The following is a 17,550-nucleotide window of genomic DNA, read 5'->3' on the forward strand; positions in this document are numbered from 1 at the left end:
CAATAACAGCTCTGAATTTTCTGAAGAATGTATCTGAGACTTCCTCCATTCTTCAGATTCAGAGCTCTATGGTAATGGACTCTTCCTCAGGTCATCCCACAGGTTTTAGGTAATTTTACATCAGAATAAGGAAAAAGCACGCCATGACCTCTTTAAAGGTTAAAGACTAGGCCCATTTTTCTCATATTTACCAAGGGTGACGATATTTCTGCAGAATGCACATTTTTTACCCATGAACGCATTCTAATTTTTTACTTTGCTGGTCTCTAGAATGTTATAGAGAAAAACAAAGTATATAGGCCAGAAGAAAATAAATGAAATATAAGTCTTTCCAATATGTAAAGATAAAAAACAGAATACCTTCCCCTGCACTATGTTCCTCTCCTCCACTCAATAAATGTTTGACTCTGGCATTAAAGCCCTTTTGAGTAAGCTCATCTACAAATCTGGCAAAGCAGAAGTGAAATCAACTTGCATACATTTTCAGTCCACACACATATAGTGATATACCACATGTAATATAATTCCAATATTATTCAATATCACAACAAAAACCCCATTACATACCATTAACCAGTTGTTGTCTTAGACTGTCATAAGCCTTCACTTTATCCATATTTCTGTTCTGAAAGACGTTGTAATACAGTTTGACGTTAGCATGTGTTACCATATTTGTAAATGATAGCACTTGTTTTTTTGGAATCTGAGAAATGAGAAGATAGTCCAACAGATCTTTTGCTTATAAAAAAAATAATAATAGACTCAAAACCACAGAACGTTTGCAAAACTATTTTATTTACAAGTCAAAATGGCTCAAAAGCGGCCACAGTTTATGCTCATGCAAACCGTGGACAATTTACTGTAGTGCGACGACGTGGTGTGAGGAGCCGACAGGCAACTGTCTCCCTCCTCTGCATAGAAGACAATGTACAGGAGATCTCATGGAGTTTATTACACATCAGAAGGTGAAGTATCCTCACTGCCTGGTGTCTACAACCAGACACAAATGATGCGTGATGTGAACGTGGCGTTCTAGAACTGCTTGCCAATCTGTGTGTTGGCACTACATCATTATAAGGCTTTAAGCTCTATGATACAAGGCAAGATGACAGCAGCCTCAGAGATCTGCATTACATGCTATCAAACATGACTAACCAAGTGTCCTTCACTTAAAGCTGAAGCATGACAAAAAGAAACAAGCATTCTCATGAACGAAACGGGGTGCAGATCAACCACATTATTAGAGATTACTTTCAATTCATTATTGATTCAAGCAATTAACTCCGCAAATAATGGAAAAGTTCACTCTGAAATGAAAATTCTGATCTCATTTACTCACCTTTCTGTCATTCTAACCACACATGACTTTCTTTGAAGCCATGTGATAAGTTGTAATAGAAAAAAAGCTGTAACATTTTACAGTAAGGTTCCATTTGCTCGCATTAGTTAATTACATTAGTTGAACTTGAACATGAACTAACGATAAAAAAATAGCATTTCATAATCTTGAACCAACAATGAACAGTATTTTTATTAACTAACTTCGAGATCCATAAAAACTAGAACAAATGTGTTAAAATATTAACTAATGTTATCTAATGGGACCTTATGTAAAGCTTTCAAATCTCATTCATGCATATTTAGACTTGGTTTGATGTTTGTTCGATTTTTGTTTCATTTACGGAGCTTTTGCGTAAGCGCCAAATGCTTACTGTTGCTGCATTTCTCATGAATGATTGCAATACGTCATTGAGTTACTGTATGGTTTCAAGATACAAGTCTCGTGAGGAATATTTCCTGTACTTTTTTTGAAATTCCTAGAGCTCTACAGCCCAGACCTTCTTTGATTGAAAAAGAGCAGCTTGGACATTCCACTAAACATTTTGCATTCGCCAGAGGAAATAAAGTCATACGAGTTGAGTAAATAATGACAGAATTTTCATTTTTTGGTGACCTATAGACCTCTAAGCCAGAGGTCTTCAAACCTAATCAAACACACCTGAACAAGCTAATCAAGCTCTTCAGTATCACTTGAAAAACACACCGGTGTGAAATTCAGTTAGATATACACTTTGCAGGACAGTGGGTCCCCGGGAACAGGGTTGAAGACCTTTGCTGTAAGCAGTGGGTAATACAGGAATGGTTAGAATCAAATGCAGAACATCTTCTAAAATGCTTTTTGCCCTCACTCACTAGCAAATATGTACACTTTCAACTACATACTACGACACATTTAAAATATCAGAGGACCTTTTGAGAACTTTGAGAACCGCCTTTGGAGCCACGACCCAACTCATCTCACAGTGCGGCATTACAGCCCTGTAACATCTGCAACTCTTGAATATTCAGTGTATTTTCAGATAAGACAGGAAACGAAAGAGGACGAGGGCAGGAATGCAGGATCGGATATAAATGTGGATGAAGAGACAGGAAGAGGGAGTGTGGAGTGAAGGACAGCAGCAGGTATCAGCCTGCCAGTTTGCTGGCCACCAGAGAGGGTTTCCTCTGCGGCAGGTCCTGAGGGGTGGGGATGTGGTCTCCGGTGATCTCGGCCTTCTCTGTCTGTGCCACTGGAAGCTGCTTGTTCTTGGTCTTGGCCTTCGCCATGTTGTAGTCGCCCGAGTCAAAGTATTTTGGCTGAGAGAGAAAGCAGTCGAGGAGAATTTGTTTGCATGAGTGAATTATGGCACAGTAAATGTTTTATTATTTCTGTTCCAAAGCACTTTGAAAGATGTTACACTGGAAATATACATAAACCTTCATGCCACTGAATGGGATTGAAACAATGTTTAACAAAAACTAGACTGCCAAATAGAAAATTATCTGAACACATTTTAATGTCATGAGCAACGCTGTAAATGTCATTTTACTCCCAAAAAAAAGCCTATCAGAGGCGTTTGTCTACAATATCGGTCAAAAGTTCAGAATTAAGAATTACGTTTTTGAAAGATGTTTCTTATGCTCACCAAGGATGCATTAATTTGATAAAAACAGTAAAATCAGTAATATTATTACCATTTAAAATAACTGTTTCTATTTCAATTTATTATAAAATATAATAATTTATAAAAAAAAAAATATTTTGCAGCATCATTATTCCAGTCTTCAGTGTTACATGATCCCTCAGAAATCATTCTAATATGCTGATTTGGTGGTCAAAAAACATTACTTATTATTATCAATGTTGAAAACAAGGTTTTGCTGCTTAATATTTTTGTGGAAACCATGATACACTACCATTTAAAAGGTTTTTTGTTGTTTTTTTACATAATTGTATTCAGCAAGGACACATTAAAGTGATCAAAAGTGAGTAAAGACAATTATAAAGTTAAAAAAGATGTCTATTTTAAATAAATCTTGTTCTTTTGAACTTTCTATTCATCAAAGAAACCTAAAAAAAATATATATCACATTTTCCACCAAAAAAATATTAAGCAGCACATTTTTTTCCCCCAACTTTGGTAATAAGAACCACTATTAATAATTGAGCACCAATAATAACTGCTCAATTGAAATCAATTCCCATTTTTACAACATATTGATCCATTACATCCAGCCTTGGTGAGATGAGACACTTCTTATAAAAACATTTAAAACTTTTAACTGGTAGAGTATGACCGAGTTTACTTTTCTCCTATCCTAACACAGTTCCCATGCTATCTGTAGCTCATGACTCAGTCACATGATCCTGTGATGTTCTACTACTGCCAGTGTAAACCACCAAATACCTGTGATCTGTATCTCTTCTTGTAACCCAGTAGGGCTGTCACTTTTGTGAAAAAATTCTGTTCGATTTTTGAGACATAAGTGTTCATTGAATCGATTGTAAAATCGATTTTCCATGTCTAAAGACGTTTCCATTTTAAACGCCAAATATGGGCAAATCCACGGACAACTAACAGGCTTTAGGACGAACGTAAAGAGGGCGCTTGAGACGTGCACAAGTCAGCAATATTCCTGATGATTTATTGGCGTGAAGTTTCGTGCACAATGACAAACAGGAGTGCAACATTCTCCAAACACAATAATCAGAGTGAACTGCCATAAGATCCATGACGCACATCACTGCCGGATTCAGCATGGCTGAGTTCACTGTTAGAAATGTCACACAAACTTCGTCTGCGTAGGAGATTGTAGAGCGTAGCCGAATCTGTATCTGTGTGCATGAGACGGTCTGAATACCGGCAGAATTCACAGTTCTGTAGTAAAAAGAGACATTATGCAGAAGTATTTGCTGTTATGTGTGTGTGTGTCAGATCCTGCAGACGCTGTGTGTCGCGCGTTCGCTGCAGGCGTATCATGACGAGCTGGACGCGCTCCGAGAGGAGACCGTTAAAATCGATTCCCTATTTTCGTTTTCGAAACTTGTGTTGGTTAGTCCGATCGATTGTGCAATCGATTTTCGAACGTAAAGTGACAGCCCTATAACCCAGTGGTCTAAAACTAAAATAAAAGGGTTTTCATCCCACCAGCAGGAGTAGAAAGAGAGTGTATGAATGAATCTCACCCCCTTCTGCAGTCTTTTTCTGAGCAGGTCGGATCCTCCGGGTTTATTACCCAGGTGAGGGTATCTGGCCTTCAGTTTGGCTTCCTCCATTTTTTCTAGAGAGATCTTATTCTCCTCATCCTGAGAGAAAACACACACATCACTCACATATTTAAATGCGATACATTTAGGCCATACTGGAACCATTTAAAAATATATCAAGGACTCACATAAGGAAGTTTTTCTAAACAAAATTCTGAAATAATAAATCATAGATGCATCATGCCCGAGATCTTATTATTAGGAGATATCAAGCTCAACGAAAGTGTAGCTAACGGTCAAAATGAAAGACATTATAGTCTTGACGTTACACAATTTCTGAGTTGTGCGACAGTCTATAGGTGAGTTTGACTTAAAGCAGCTCCGTGCAGACCGATCGGTGCCTGACAAATGCAAAGCATTCTGGTTAAAAAATGTATCTGGACTTGTTTGTTTCGGTTTGCAATAGCCCTACTGCTCTATAACATGGTGTGGTATAGCCGTGCTGGGCAACGCTGGTAAAATGGCGATACCAAAATGTTCACTGATCCACTCCTTGCTATTTGCTCACATGCTCTGATAACAATAGCTTTGTAGGGCTATACTTTATTTTGATATTTGGACAAAATCAATCTGTTAAATCTGATTCTGTTGCATAGAACTGAAAAAAGAATAATATATTGATATCTTAATATTAATATATTGATAATATAGTCCTATTTTCTGTCAAATTTTTGTTACTTTAAATAAAAGTGTGGTTATTGTATTGTATTGGCTTGTATTTTAACTTAAACTTGCTAAATTTTGTAACTTAAAATAAGAAATTAATTATTTAAAAAAAGTCATTTTCTGTTTCCTGCCAAGTGCATCCAGAATTTTTGGTTTCGGCCCAGAATTTTCATTTCTGTGCATCCCTAACAAAGAATCTTTATTGATAAATAAAATTTCTGTAATAAAGCACGCAAACACCTCACGAGCGCCACTACGAGAAGCGGAAAGTGTTCGACTTCACGTCTGGTTTTCAACTCTGAAAATAGCCCACGACTTATAACTCTTATAAAACAGCATTTTTTCGGTGTAAACTCCAAAACAAATGTTTAATGCCAAACATGTTGAAGACTAGCCGATTAACTGATAAGCTGTCGTTTAATTAAAGGAGTAGTTTACTTCAGAATGAAAATTTACTCACCCCCACGTCATCCATGATATTAATGTCTTTCTTTAGTCGAAAAGAAATTAAGGTTTTTGAGGAAAACATTCCAGAATTTCTCTCCATGTAGTGGACTTCAACGGCAACCAACGGTTTGATGGTCCAAATTGCAGTTTCAATGCAGCTTCAAAACTCTACACGATCCCAGCCGTGGAATAAGGGTCTTATCTAATTGATATACTTTAACCACAAATGCTCGTCTTGCACTAGCACTGCGATACGCCACGCATTACACAATCATGTTGAAAGGTCACGCGGAAGTGTTCAGCGGTAGGCGGAAGTACCAACCTAGTGTTTACAAAGCAAACGTGCAAAGACTAAGTCAAACGCCCTTTAAATGAATAAATAAAAGGTAAAATAATGATGTTGGATGATTTTGAAGAAGATGTGTTTTTCACCCTAACGTCAGGTTACCCCCTGACCTTTCCAACGTGATAACATAATGGGTGAAGTCGTGGACGTGCAAGACGTTCATTTGTGGTAAAAAAGTATATAATTGTTTCTTTTTTTTAGAAAATGAACCATTCGTTTTGCTATAAGACCTTTATTCCTCGGGCTGGGATCGTGTTGAGCCCTTTGAAGCTGCATTGAAACTGCAATTTGGACCTTCAAACCGTTGGACCCCATTGAAGTCCACTATATGGAGAAAAATCCTGCAATGGTTTCCTCAAATTTTTTAATTTCTTTTCGACTGAAGAAAGAAAGATATGAACATCTTGGAGGACATGGGGGTGAGTAAATTATCAGGAAATTTTAATACTGAAGTGAACTAATACTTTAAGTGATAAGTTGATAAGTCTTTATGCAGTACTGGTAGCACAGAGTACCAGGTCAAACCCGAGGTCCGGGCTGCTTTCAAACGCTTCCATGCGTATTTGTGTGAGCGTTCTGTGAAGAGTGAGAAAGGTTTCTATTTGCGAGCCCTGAAACATCCTGAGCACAGGAATTCAAGAAGAAATGAAAATACAGGCATTGGGCAGTGTCTCTCTAGACACAAACACCACCACACACTTCTAGTGGACCGCAAGTAATGACACAGGCATTCTTTTTGTACGAGCCAATACTTTTTTTTGAAAATCCTACATAGTGCACCTTTAAAGGGGCCCTATTATGCTTTTTCACTCTAGTTAGCGAAACTTTAGTTAGTGCGTAATGTTGCTGTTTGAGCATAAAAAAGTTCTGCAAGGTTACAAAGCTCAAAATCCATTCCAAAGGGAGATCTTTTATTTAACAGAATCCACTTTTTAAGAGCTACAACTAATGGCTCGTTTGGACTACAACGCGTTTTTTCCGGATCTTATGAAGTCATATTGTTCCTCATTTAAATAATTCCCTCTCACAGAATACGTAGAAAAGTTGGCGAGGCCTGGTTGAGCTGCATAAGAGAAGATGAAGAGTGTTGTTGCTGTTTTTTCCACCCCGGAAAAAGTTTGTCCTAAGGCTGACGACCTTAGAGTAGTTCAAAATTATTTTTAACACTGTTCCTGAACATTATAACCTCAACGTTTGTCTGTGTGCTGCACATTTTACGGAGAACAGAAGACAGACAGAGTAGAATGCAGGCTATACGCATACGCTAAAGCTTATCCTGAAAGACGTAGCCATTCCCATTTTGTCTAAAGAGGATAACATCGTATAAGCAAAAAAAAAACAACTAACACTGAAACATCCTGTGAAATACAGCTTTCCTGTAGCTCAGTGGTAAGAGCATTGCGTTAACAACGCAAGGTTGTGGGTTCGATCCCAGGGGATTGCACATACCTATGTATAAATGTATAGGATAATGCAATGTAAGTCGCTTTGGATAAAAGCGTCTGCCAAATATGTAAATGTAAAATGTAAATGTAAATCCGTGCTTGCAAAGTACGTACATTAAATCCGCTCTGCAAGATCCTCCCGTCCGTTAACATAATTAGAGTCTGAATCGGGATCGAATTGGTTTGAAATTGACGCCATCCTTAATATTTACATCCGAGTAGAGCTCACGGTTATGAAGGGGCGGGACATTTCACGAATACGCGCTAAGTGGTGCCAATCACAACACACAGGGCCAGCTAACCAATCACAATACATTTCGTATTTCGGAAGGAGGCGCGAAAACGACGCGTTCGAGACCAACTGGGGAGAGAGGAGATGTAATAGTGTGAAATATGTGAAAAATAATGTGTTTTTTGAACAATCAAGCATGAAAACATATTACAATACACCCCAAAAATAAAATAAAGACTTCATAAAGGGGCATAATAGGACCCCTTTAAAGATAAATTCCTCTCCTTGACCCCAAATCCACTCCATTGGCCGAGAAAGCTTTTTTATGGGTACACTAAACTGTGCCCAATTAGAAATGATGGAAAATCAGGTATTTTCTTTTTTTATCCTGGCATTAACCAGTTTTTTTGTCCAGATGATCCAAAACCATCTTTTACATTATGTATCCCATTATATTGCTTAAACTAAGAATTGTTAAATTAAACATTTCCCTTTATTTGTGCTTTCAGCTGACCTTTGATTAACTACTTAACCTACTAGCTTGGCATAGCACTACATGATTAAGAAAAAAAAAGCTTTTTTGATTAGCTAGCTAGAATAAGATATCCATATAATATGGTACGTTTTTAAACAGGCATAGAGGAGGAGGATTCTGGGGGTGATACGATCTTGCATAATCTTGGAAACCACATCTTTTGATTGGTCGAGCAGCATTCGAAGAGTGCTTATTTTTAGTCAAACTCTGACTGGTACTTTCATTGTTTATATAAGTCTGCTTGATTGTACTAATGCGGTTCAAGACTGTGTGCAGCACTGAGTTAAAAGCAGAGCTAGGCCTATATCTTTTCTTGCAAATAGAAGAGGTGGTGTGTGTGATTTTGCCTGAAGCTTGTAGCGTTTTTATTTTATTTTACTCAGTGAACAGTGCAGTTTCTCTCAAAATTTTAATGCTATAGCTTCTTTTAGAATTGTTTTCATAGGCAGCGAATAAATATGAACTGGCTAATCTGTCAAATTATTCAATATTAACTTATTTTTATGTAATTGTTAGTATCGAGCAGCTGTCATTACCTAAGGCCTCATGTCTCCAGCCAATTTATGGACATATTGATATTCAGAACAACAGCTTGTGCGAAATTGCTTAAGTGTCAAATTTTTTAATAAATCAAGGTCTACAAAGAAAATCATATTATATGCTCAAATGTTGAAACAATTTTCGATTTCATTTTAGTTTTAGGGCAGCATAAACTTAAATTTTATTAGGAACTTTCTAGAATGTTTTCATTATTTACAATGAAATGATGGTGCTGCTTTATTCATTGTTTGGTGGTTCAGAATTTCATCATTCTAAGGTCTTTATGTAAATCCATACGGATCTCCCTGATGTATATATCCACAGACTGTGACAAGATGCAGGTTATAAAACACATTTAAAGTCAATATATTGAATAGCATACTGTTCAACAGTTAACTTAGCTTCACATGCTAACCGCTAGCTAACATCATCACAACTCAATCTAGAACAAAACAAACCAACTGCAGCTTTATTATGAATCACATCTCGACATATATATGTATATTTATCTATCGGGTGGTTTAATACCGCTAGTCATTTCAAAGATTCAATCAGAATGTTGGTATTTAATCTTAGAAGGCCTTTATACATCAGTGGAGAGCAGCAGGCTTTAAACAATGTTCAAATACACTAGCCAGACAGAAAATAAAGCAATCATCACATCTATCAACGATATCACAGTAGGTTTTATGCGCAAATCGCCTTTTATTCGATGTCTCTTTGATTCTGCAGGACTCATAGTCTGTAAATAACGTTACTGTTATCGGAAAGGCTTAAATCTGACTGACTGCAGCGGTTAGATTTCACGATCTTCAAATATACTTACTTTCTGCTCCTCCACATTTGTTTCCTCAGGCTTTGTGTCCTCCATTTACTCTGATATGATCGGTCTGTGATGTTTAAAAATCACAATCTGAGCTCCTGATCTGCGGAGTACTCTAGTGTAGCCCGCTCACGAATGTACCAATCCTACAAAATTGAAGGCGGGATCATGAATATTAACCACGCAACGTGACGTTCGCAAGTTGAAGGCTTATGAATAGTAATTACGTAACGTACAGTTTGCTGGACGAACACACGTGATACAATTGCACCCGAAAGCTGAAAAATGGGTGTTTTAGGCATCCTACAAAATGTAGATAATGTATAAATGTAAATATAAATTACTTTGATTACTAAACTTGCATTGTAGTATAAATAACTTTGATTTAACCTGCACTATATATTTTGATACAGTGTTGATACAACATTTCATGTACATCACAACATAGTAAACATCTGTCTAAAGGCTGTAACAAGCAGAGATGGCAGTGGTAGGTCTTGAGCCTAATTTTGTCATTTTTGCCTAAGGTTTTTGCTGCTGGCTGTTAGTATCGCAGGGGATACAGGTAGGCCTAAATTTAACCCAAAGTAATAATTGAATTTATATACATTTTTGACAGAATCACTATTTTACAATTCGTCAAACTAATTGACAGTGATCAACTGAACTGGCCAAAATTATTATAAAATAACTGAACACTTTGATGAAACTAAGGCTAATAAAAGAAAAAAGAAACAACATTATAGTTCCCTTTCGGTTCACTCGACCCTGCCAGTAGCTGCCACTATGGGAAGTCCCTCCAGGTGAGATGATTATCTGAAGCCCATTTAAAGGGATCCTATTATGCCCTTTTACGAAGTCTTGATTTTGTTTTTGAGGTGTAATAAAATATGCTTTCTTGCCTGATTGTTCAAAAAACACCTTTTTTTCATATATTTTACATTATTACAGCACCTCTCTCCTCAGTTTGGCCCGAATGCGCCATTTAGTTCCCGGTTCGATGAAGCCCCTCCTTTCGAAATACGAAATGTGCTGTGATTGGTTAGCTGGCCCAGTGTGTTGTGATTGGCAGCACTCACTTAGAGCGTATTCGGGAAATGTCACGCCCCTTACCATAACCACAAGCTCTACTCAGATGTAAATATTAAGGATGACATCAGTTTCAAACTAACATTCATGGGTAGAATGTTAACAAACAAAAGGATCATCCAGAACAGTTTCCACGCACGGATTTCACAGGGCGTTTCAAAGTGGTATGGTTTTTTTGTAATTTTCTTATACATTTAAGAGATACAATGTTACATAACATAAAATTATCATCGGAACTGTTCATAGAAAACGCAACTTCAAATAAATAAGACATACTTACAAGTTGTGATCCACAAACAACAGATTGTCTCAACAAAGTGGAAACTGCCCCATTTCAGGAGAAGCTATTGTGCGTATGGCCTTGTATTCTGGTTCTGGAAGCTGTTCTCCGTAAAATGTGCAGCGCAAAGATAAACATTGGTATTATAATGTTCAGAAACAGTAATTAAAATAAATTTAAACTACTCTTTTCACTCAAGTTTATCAGCCTTAGGAAGGTCAAACAAATTAGTTTTGGAAAAGGGGTGGACAAAACAGCGTCTCTTTGACATAACGACAACACTGTCTTCTCTAATGCAGCTCAACCAGGCCTCACACTTTTTTTGCGTATTCCGTGTGCATAATTCATGATTTAAATTAATAACATTGTGACTTCATAAGATCTGGAAAAAACGTGTTGTAGTCCAAACGAGCTGTTTGTTGTAGTTCTTAAAAAGTGGATTCTGTTGAATAAAATATCTCCCTTTGGAGTGGACTTTGAGCTTTGTAACCTTGCAGATCAGGTCAAAAAAGTGCAGATACATTAAGTGGGGGAGGCTGCAGACCTGAGGCTGGTAGATATACGCCCCTGTTGTTCCTGATGCGTCCAGTTGGGGGAGGCTGTACAACGACACGAATTGAGGTATGCATGTTAAATAATCTGCTAAAGTTATTGTTGTTTAGCAATGATGCAACATTTATTATTTATAAACGATTAGCTAGATAAAGCTAGGGTAGGTAGATATATCAATTCATTTCTATATATCAATGGATGGGTTTATAATATTTTTCATGAGACAAAAAGTTCTTGACGGTCATGTTGATTTTCTGTCTGGCTCAAACTTAGCTAACCACATGTAGGTTTAGCTGTCCCTAGTCTTCTCTACTCACTTTCAAAATTAATTTTCTTTTTAATTTTCTTTTGTTGCCTGTCTTTAGCTTGCGTGAGATAGTTATAAGGGAACTTTACATGGTATCTTATAGGCAATTCAGTGGGCTGTCCTTAAAGGTGCTGAACTTACACACAGCCTTTAGGGATGACTACTGAATCTAATCATCTAAAGACAATAGAGGCAATTACCCCCAACTGAGATAATGGTACCCCCCAAATTGTATAAACAACACATGGTCACGAGAACTAAGACTTTGTAACATTCACACATAGTTCATCTCTTAGTAGGAAGATTCAAGACTAACAAAACCCCTTCAAAGGAAACTGTTAAATCTAATCAGTAAATGGATGCCCTCATGTTCACCTTGAATGCCCAATACAGTATAGTTCACCTTAGTTTTTTATGTGATGTTATGTAAGGAAGTAGGATCAGCAGATCTAAAACATATTCTTAAATTTGTAATCCTACAGAACAAACAAAAGACACATTTGTAATAGGCATATATGTATGTAAATATCTCTCTCTTTAACTGCACACTCACTCAAATATTTTGATTATTTCCAACATCATACATGATAAAACCCACATTAAAAACTTTTCCCATATGGTTTGAATGTAGATTAAGGTTTGAGTTGTTTCTTGTAGATTTATATCTTAATATACATTTTTCTTAAAATAACTTACTGATCTAGACTAAAATGTAGGGTATGTGCACTTAATGTGGGTTTTATCATACTCTGTCTTTACCAAATTCTCTTTAAGCTACTTTAAGCTTGCTTTAGCTACTTAAGGAAATGACAATCTCTCTCTCTCTAAACTATAATAACCTTGTTTTTTAACTGCATTCCAAACCAATAGCTTGTCTAGTAAATAAACGACTTACAGAGACATACATGGACATGTGTTTAATGTCATTTTCAATTTTCTCTGCACAGTCCATCATCAGTGGCCAAAAGAAATCAAAGTGCCTTGACATTTTTTCCAAAAGTGTTCCACCAACAAGTGCCTGTGCCGTTGTACTTTGAAGATCAGGAGCAAATTGAGGCAATCCACACTCACCTGACATCGATTCTGGGCAGCACACCCACACACAGTGACAAGATCAAATTTTTTAATGTTTAATTTTTTTTTATCAGTGAGCAGGAGCACTTTGACCAGAGGATAGACAAACAGTTAAAGAAGAGTGGCAAGCCATAGGGGAGTCATCTATGGGAGTCATCATAATTTATAAATGGTGTTAATAAATCATTTTTATGTAAAATCATTTTGTGAACAACAAATATTGTCTCTTCTAAATGGCCCCCTGGAATTTTAGAAAAGGGATAAATTGTGTTTGTCTTCATAAAATGCTATGTAGGACACTGTTTTGTAGCTGTACGACCAATAGAGAATAGTAGAACAGATATTTCATAGAGGGTCCATATGATTACACGGTACTATGTCTAATGGGCTAAATATGGTTAATATCTAAATGTAACTTTATATAAATTCATAACAACATATTTCACTCAGTCTCCTGTATAACCTACGGTGAATATAACTATTCTACAGTAGGTCATATATCATTACTTGTCATCTGATCCAGCTATGTATTATACGTTTTTTAATTCACAAAAACAAATAGTCTTCTGTAGGCTGAGTGAAGAGAGTGAAGCCCAACTGAATATCTACAGATATTTTAATCCGTAGTGCAGATCTACACTGTAACGTGTATATTTAAATGAACAAAAAACACAAACTTGGTCAAAGTCTATGGACGGGACGGTTATTAATGTGTACGTTTCGAGCGTCGATTTAATTATGTTATTTCGCAGTACATCCCCCTACTGGACGCATCAGGAACAACAGGGGCGTAAAACTGCCTGTGCCGTATATCTACCTGCTCCAGGTCTGCAGCCTCCCCATATAGGATACAATAGATGGGTTTAATAAGTGAGACACTCTTGTTCGCTCTGTTAGCTACTCACATGCTTTCTCTCATGACACATCAGCACAGCTAAAAGTATTCGTAATATGTAGGACCTTTTATTGAGAGTAACCTACATTTACCTGTTGAGACATGCCTTCACTATGGAAAGCCAAACAGGTCATATTTCAACATTAACCCAACGCCTGGTGTCCAGAAAATGTTTTACGGCGTTTTAGATGAAAAAAAAAAATGGCATTCTGTAGGCAATCGTATTGACCGGCGACAACCTATGATGTCACTACTAGTGTGACCCGGAAGAATATAAGGGGCACCTAGAGAGAATATCATCCACTTTTTCATCTTCAGGGACTGTTTTGTCTTTACGTGTCAACCTGAAAACTTCAAAAGGTAATCATGGCTTGTGAAAAACGCTTCAGGAAGTGTGTGGATCTGTGTCTTAGATTTTTTACACTTGATGACACACACAGAACTTGTGCGAATACAATTTGGGCTAAGAGCACGCACGATCAGTCCTTGAGGGAGCTGCTAGTGCCAACTGTGATATTTTCCTTTGAGAAAACTCCGCTCTTGTCTGTAGTTAGGGAAAGTTAGGCATTTTTTTTGCCAATCTGCAAAAAAAATTCTTACCAATAGCTTTTTTTTACCATGTGTTCCTATAGGTGTCTAGTAACACCTCCCAATTTATCCACGGCCAAATCCTCGGGGACACGCCTGGAGAGGCAATCAAAGTTGGGGTGCCCAGACAGCCTGGATAAAAATAATGCATTTTTAAAAAAAATTTTTTTTACCAATATTACCTTTTGAGATGTCTAACTAGGGTTTTTTAGGGGTGCTGAATCTATCCCAACCATTCGTTTTGAGTAAAAATGACTCCAAGTCCATACAAAAATCCATAAAAAGTGGTTTTATTGAACAATTACAAAACAAATGAGGTTTTATTAACAAAGTTCGGGAGGAGCACGTTCAGATAATTAACACAAGTGGAGAGCACTCAGCAATCAATGGTAAGAGGTATATATACACTCAGCAGTCTCACCTCAATCCATTGACAGTTTTGCAGCATCCCCCCACCACCCCTTCTCCACACTTCTAGTCCTAAACACTTACATACGGGGGGAGTACTCTGGGTTCGGGCTGAACTCCGAGCTCAGAGCCCTCCCTCCGGACAGCACGCCAAACACGCATTAAACTTTACCCCCTCAAATTGTATGTAAGTGTGAACTCGTGAAAACGTACTAAAACAGTTTAAAATTTAAACCTTTTAATTTAAACCTTTTGAGATGTCTAACAAGGGGGTTTTAGGGTGCTGAATCTATCCCAGCCATTCGTTTTGAGTAAAAATGACTCCAAGTCCATACAAAAATCCATAAAAAGTGGTTTTATTGAACAATTACAAAACAAAACTTACTAAAACAGTTTAAAATTGAACAAACCTCATCCAACTCCCCTACATCTCCCTCACTTCTTTTATCATCTGGCTGGTTGATGTTCTGGCAAGAGTTACCATGACAGTTCCCACAAACAGAAATACGCTTGACACCTTGCTTTTTACAGCAGCACCTGAGAGTGTCACAGTCCCCTGCACAGTTGCAGCTGACAAACTTCAGAAGGTAGTCCAGTGCAATGGGATCTGTTGTAGGGACTGGTGCATATAACCTTGTTCTCCTTGTTTCCATCTATACTCAAGGACATCCAGTGATGGACTTTGTAGCAGTAGCCAATCTCTGGTCTGGAGATATGGTGATATCATCAGCAAGCGCCCGATGATATCAAATCTTAAGTCTTCCAAATCTTCAGGTGGATTTCCGCAGAATATGAGCTTGAACAGTTCGCAGCCAGCTTTGATGATGCCACTTTTCTTGGCTCTGATGTCACTGAACACATCCATGGCCCCCTCTGCTTTGTCAGAGCTTGGTGAGCAAAGTTGGTTTGCTACTGTAAACCCAGAAATTGCTGATACGGTATCGCAGCCAGAGAAGCTGTGTAGGAAGATCAGGTATTTACGGTATCTCTCTGGGAGGGCCTCCTGGATTTTTCCGACATCGTAAGATGTGTCTTTAAGGTAGTTTGTGACGTCAGAAACACCAATGATTTCAACTGCTACAGACCAGAGATTGGCTACTGCTACAAAGTCCATCACTGGATGTCCTTGAGTATAGATGGAAACAAGGAGAACAAGGTTATATGCACCAGTCCCTACAACAGATCCCATTGCACTGGACTACCTTCTGAAGTTTGTCAGCTGCAACTGTGCAGGGGACTGTGACACTCTCAGATGCTGCTGTAAAAAGCAAGGCGTCAAGCGTATTTCTGTTTGTGGGAACTGTCATGGTAACTCTTGCCAGAACAACAACCAGCCAGATGATAAAAGAAGTGAGGGAGATGTAGGGGAGTTGGATGAGGTTTGTTCAATTTTAAACTGTTTTAGTAAGTTTTGTTTTGTAATTGTTCAATAAAACCACTTTTTATGGATTTTTGTATGGACTTGGAGTTACTTTTACTCAAAACGAATGGCTGGGATAGATTCAGCACCCTAAAAACCCCAAGTTAGACATCTCAAAAGGTTTAAATTAAAAGGTTTAAATTTTAAACTGTTTTAGTAAGTTTTCACGAGTTCACACTTACATACAATTTGAGGGGGTAAAGTTTAATGCGTGTTTGGCGTGCTGTCCAGAGGGAGGGCTCCGAGCTCGGAGTTCAGCCCGAACCCAGAGTACTCCCCCCGTATGTAAGTGTTTAGGACTAGAAGTGTGGAGAAGGGGTGGTGGGGGGATGCTGTAAAACTATATACCTCTTACCATTGATTGCTGAGTGCTCTCCACTTGTGTTAATTATCTGAACGTGCTCCTCCCGAACTTTGTTAATAAAACCTCATTTGTTTTGTAACTGTTCAATAAAACCACTTTTTATGGATTTTTGTATGGACTTGGAGTCATTTTTCCTCAAAACGAATGGCTGGGATAGATTCAGCACCCCTAAAAACCCATAGTTAGACATCTCAAAAGAATTTTTTTTTCATTATTTTTATCCAGGCCGTCTGGGCACCCCAACTTTGATCGCCTCTCCAGGCGTTTCCCCGAGGATTTGGCCGTGGATAAATTGGGAGGTGTTACTAGACACCTATAGGAACACATGGTAAAAAAAGCTATTGGTAAGATTTTTTTTTGCAGATTGGCAAAAAAAATGCCTAACTTTCCCTAACTACTGGCCCTCTTCTCAAGGGAAGAGGGGCAGGCATCTGTGCCAAGTGGTTCAGGTCCCGCTCGCGCCGAGGCAGAACGGAGACTAGAATCGTGGGGTTCTCAGAGGAAGCTCGCTGAGGAGTTTGAGAGAGGTGTTAATCTCTCACGCCCCTCGGAGGCTCGCGAGACTGAGCTGCCGGATGAGGATGTGTTGTCACTAACACTAGTGCTCTGCTGCCCAGCCCAAGAAAGCAGGAGATGGCTGATGAAGGTGAAGAGGATATACAACCCAAACCCTCACAGTGACCCTGCCCCACGTATGTTGAGTTGTTGAGTGTTATGGTATGGTATGGTATGGTATGGTATACTTTATTGTCCCAATGGGAAATTTGTTTTAGGCTCACAAATACAACCGCTGCATCGCCACACATATAAAACACACACAATACATAAACAGAGAAGAGAGATACACATTTACACACAAGTAATTGACCTCATGCTACTGTATACACTGAAGTGATTTACATCCTGCCACTCAATACACTGGAAAGTGATTGGCATCACCCCACTCTATAC

The 17,550-nt window shown here is 38.1% G+C and overlaps 1 protein-coding gene across 1 annotated transcript; it reads right to left on the reverse strand.

Moving 5' to 3' along the window:
- Nucleotides 1-775: 775 nt before the first annotated feature.
- On the reverse strand, nucleotides 776-9,785 carry arpp19a (cAMP-regulated phosphoprotein 19a). The gene is made up of 3 exons (XM_084123839.1): nucleotides 9,626-9,785; nucleotides 4,508-4,627; nucleotides 776-2,637 (listed from the first exon to the last, which is right to left on the reverse strand). The coding sequence occupies exons 1-3, from the start codon at nucleotides 9,668-9,670 to the stop codon at nucleotides 2,467-2,469; spliced, it is 336 nt and encodes a 111-aa protein (XP_083979965.1). The 5' UTR covers nucleotides 9,671-9,785; the 3' UTR covers nucleotides 776-2,466.
- Between the last annotated feature and the right edge of the window lie 7,765 nt (nucleotides 9,786-17,550).

The sequence above is a fragment of the Abramis brama genome (genome assembly GCF_963993115.1).
Source record: "Abramis brama genome assembly, chromosome: 9".
NCBI classification, from domain to species: domain Eukaryota; kingdom Metazoa; phylum Chordata; class Actinopteri; order Cypriniformes; family Leuciscidae; genus Abramis; species Abramis brama.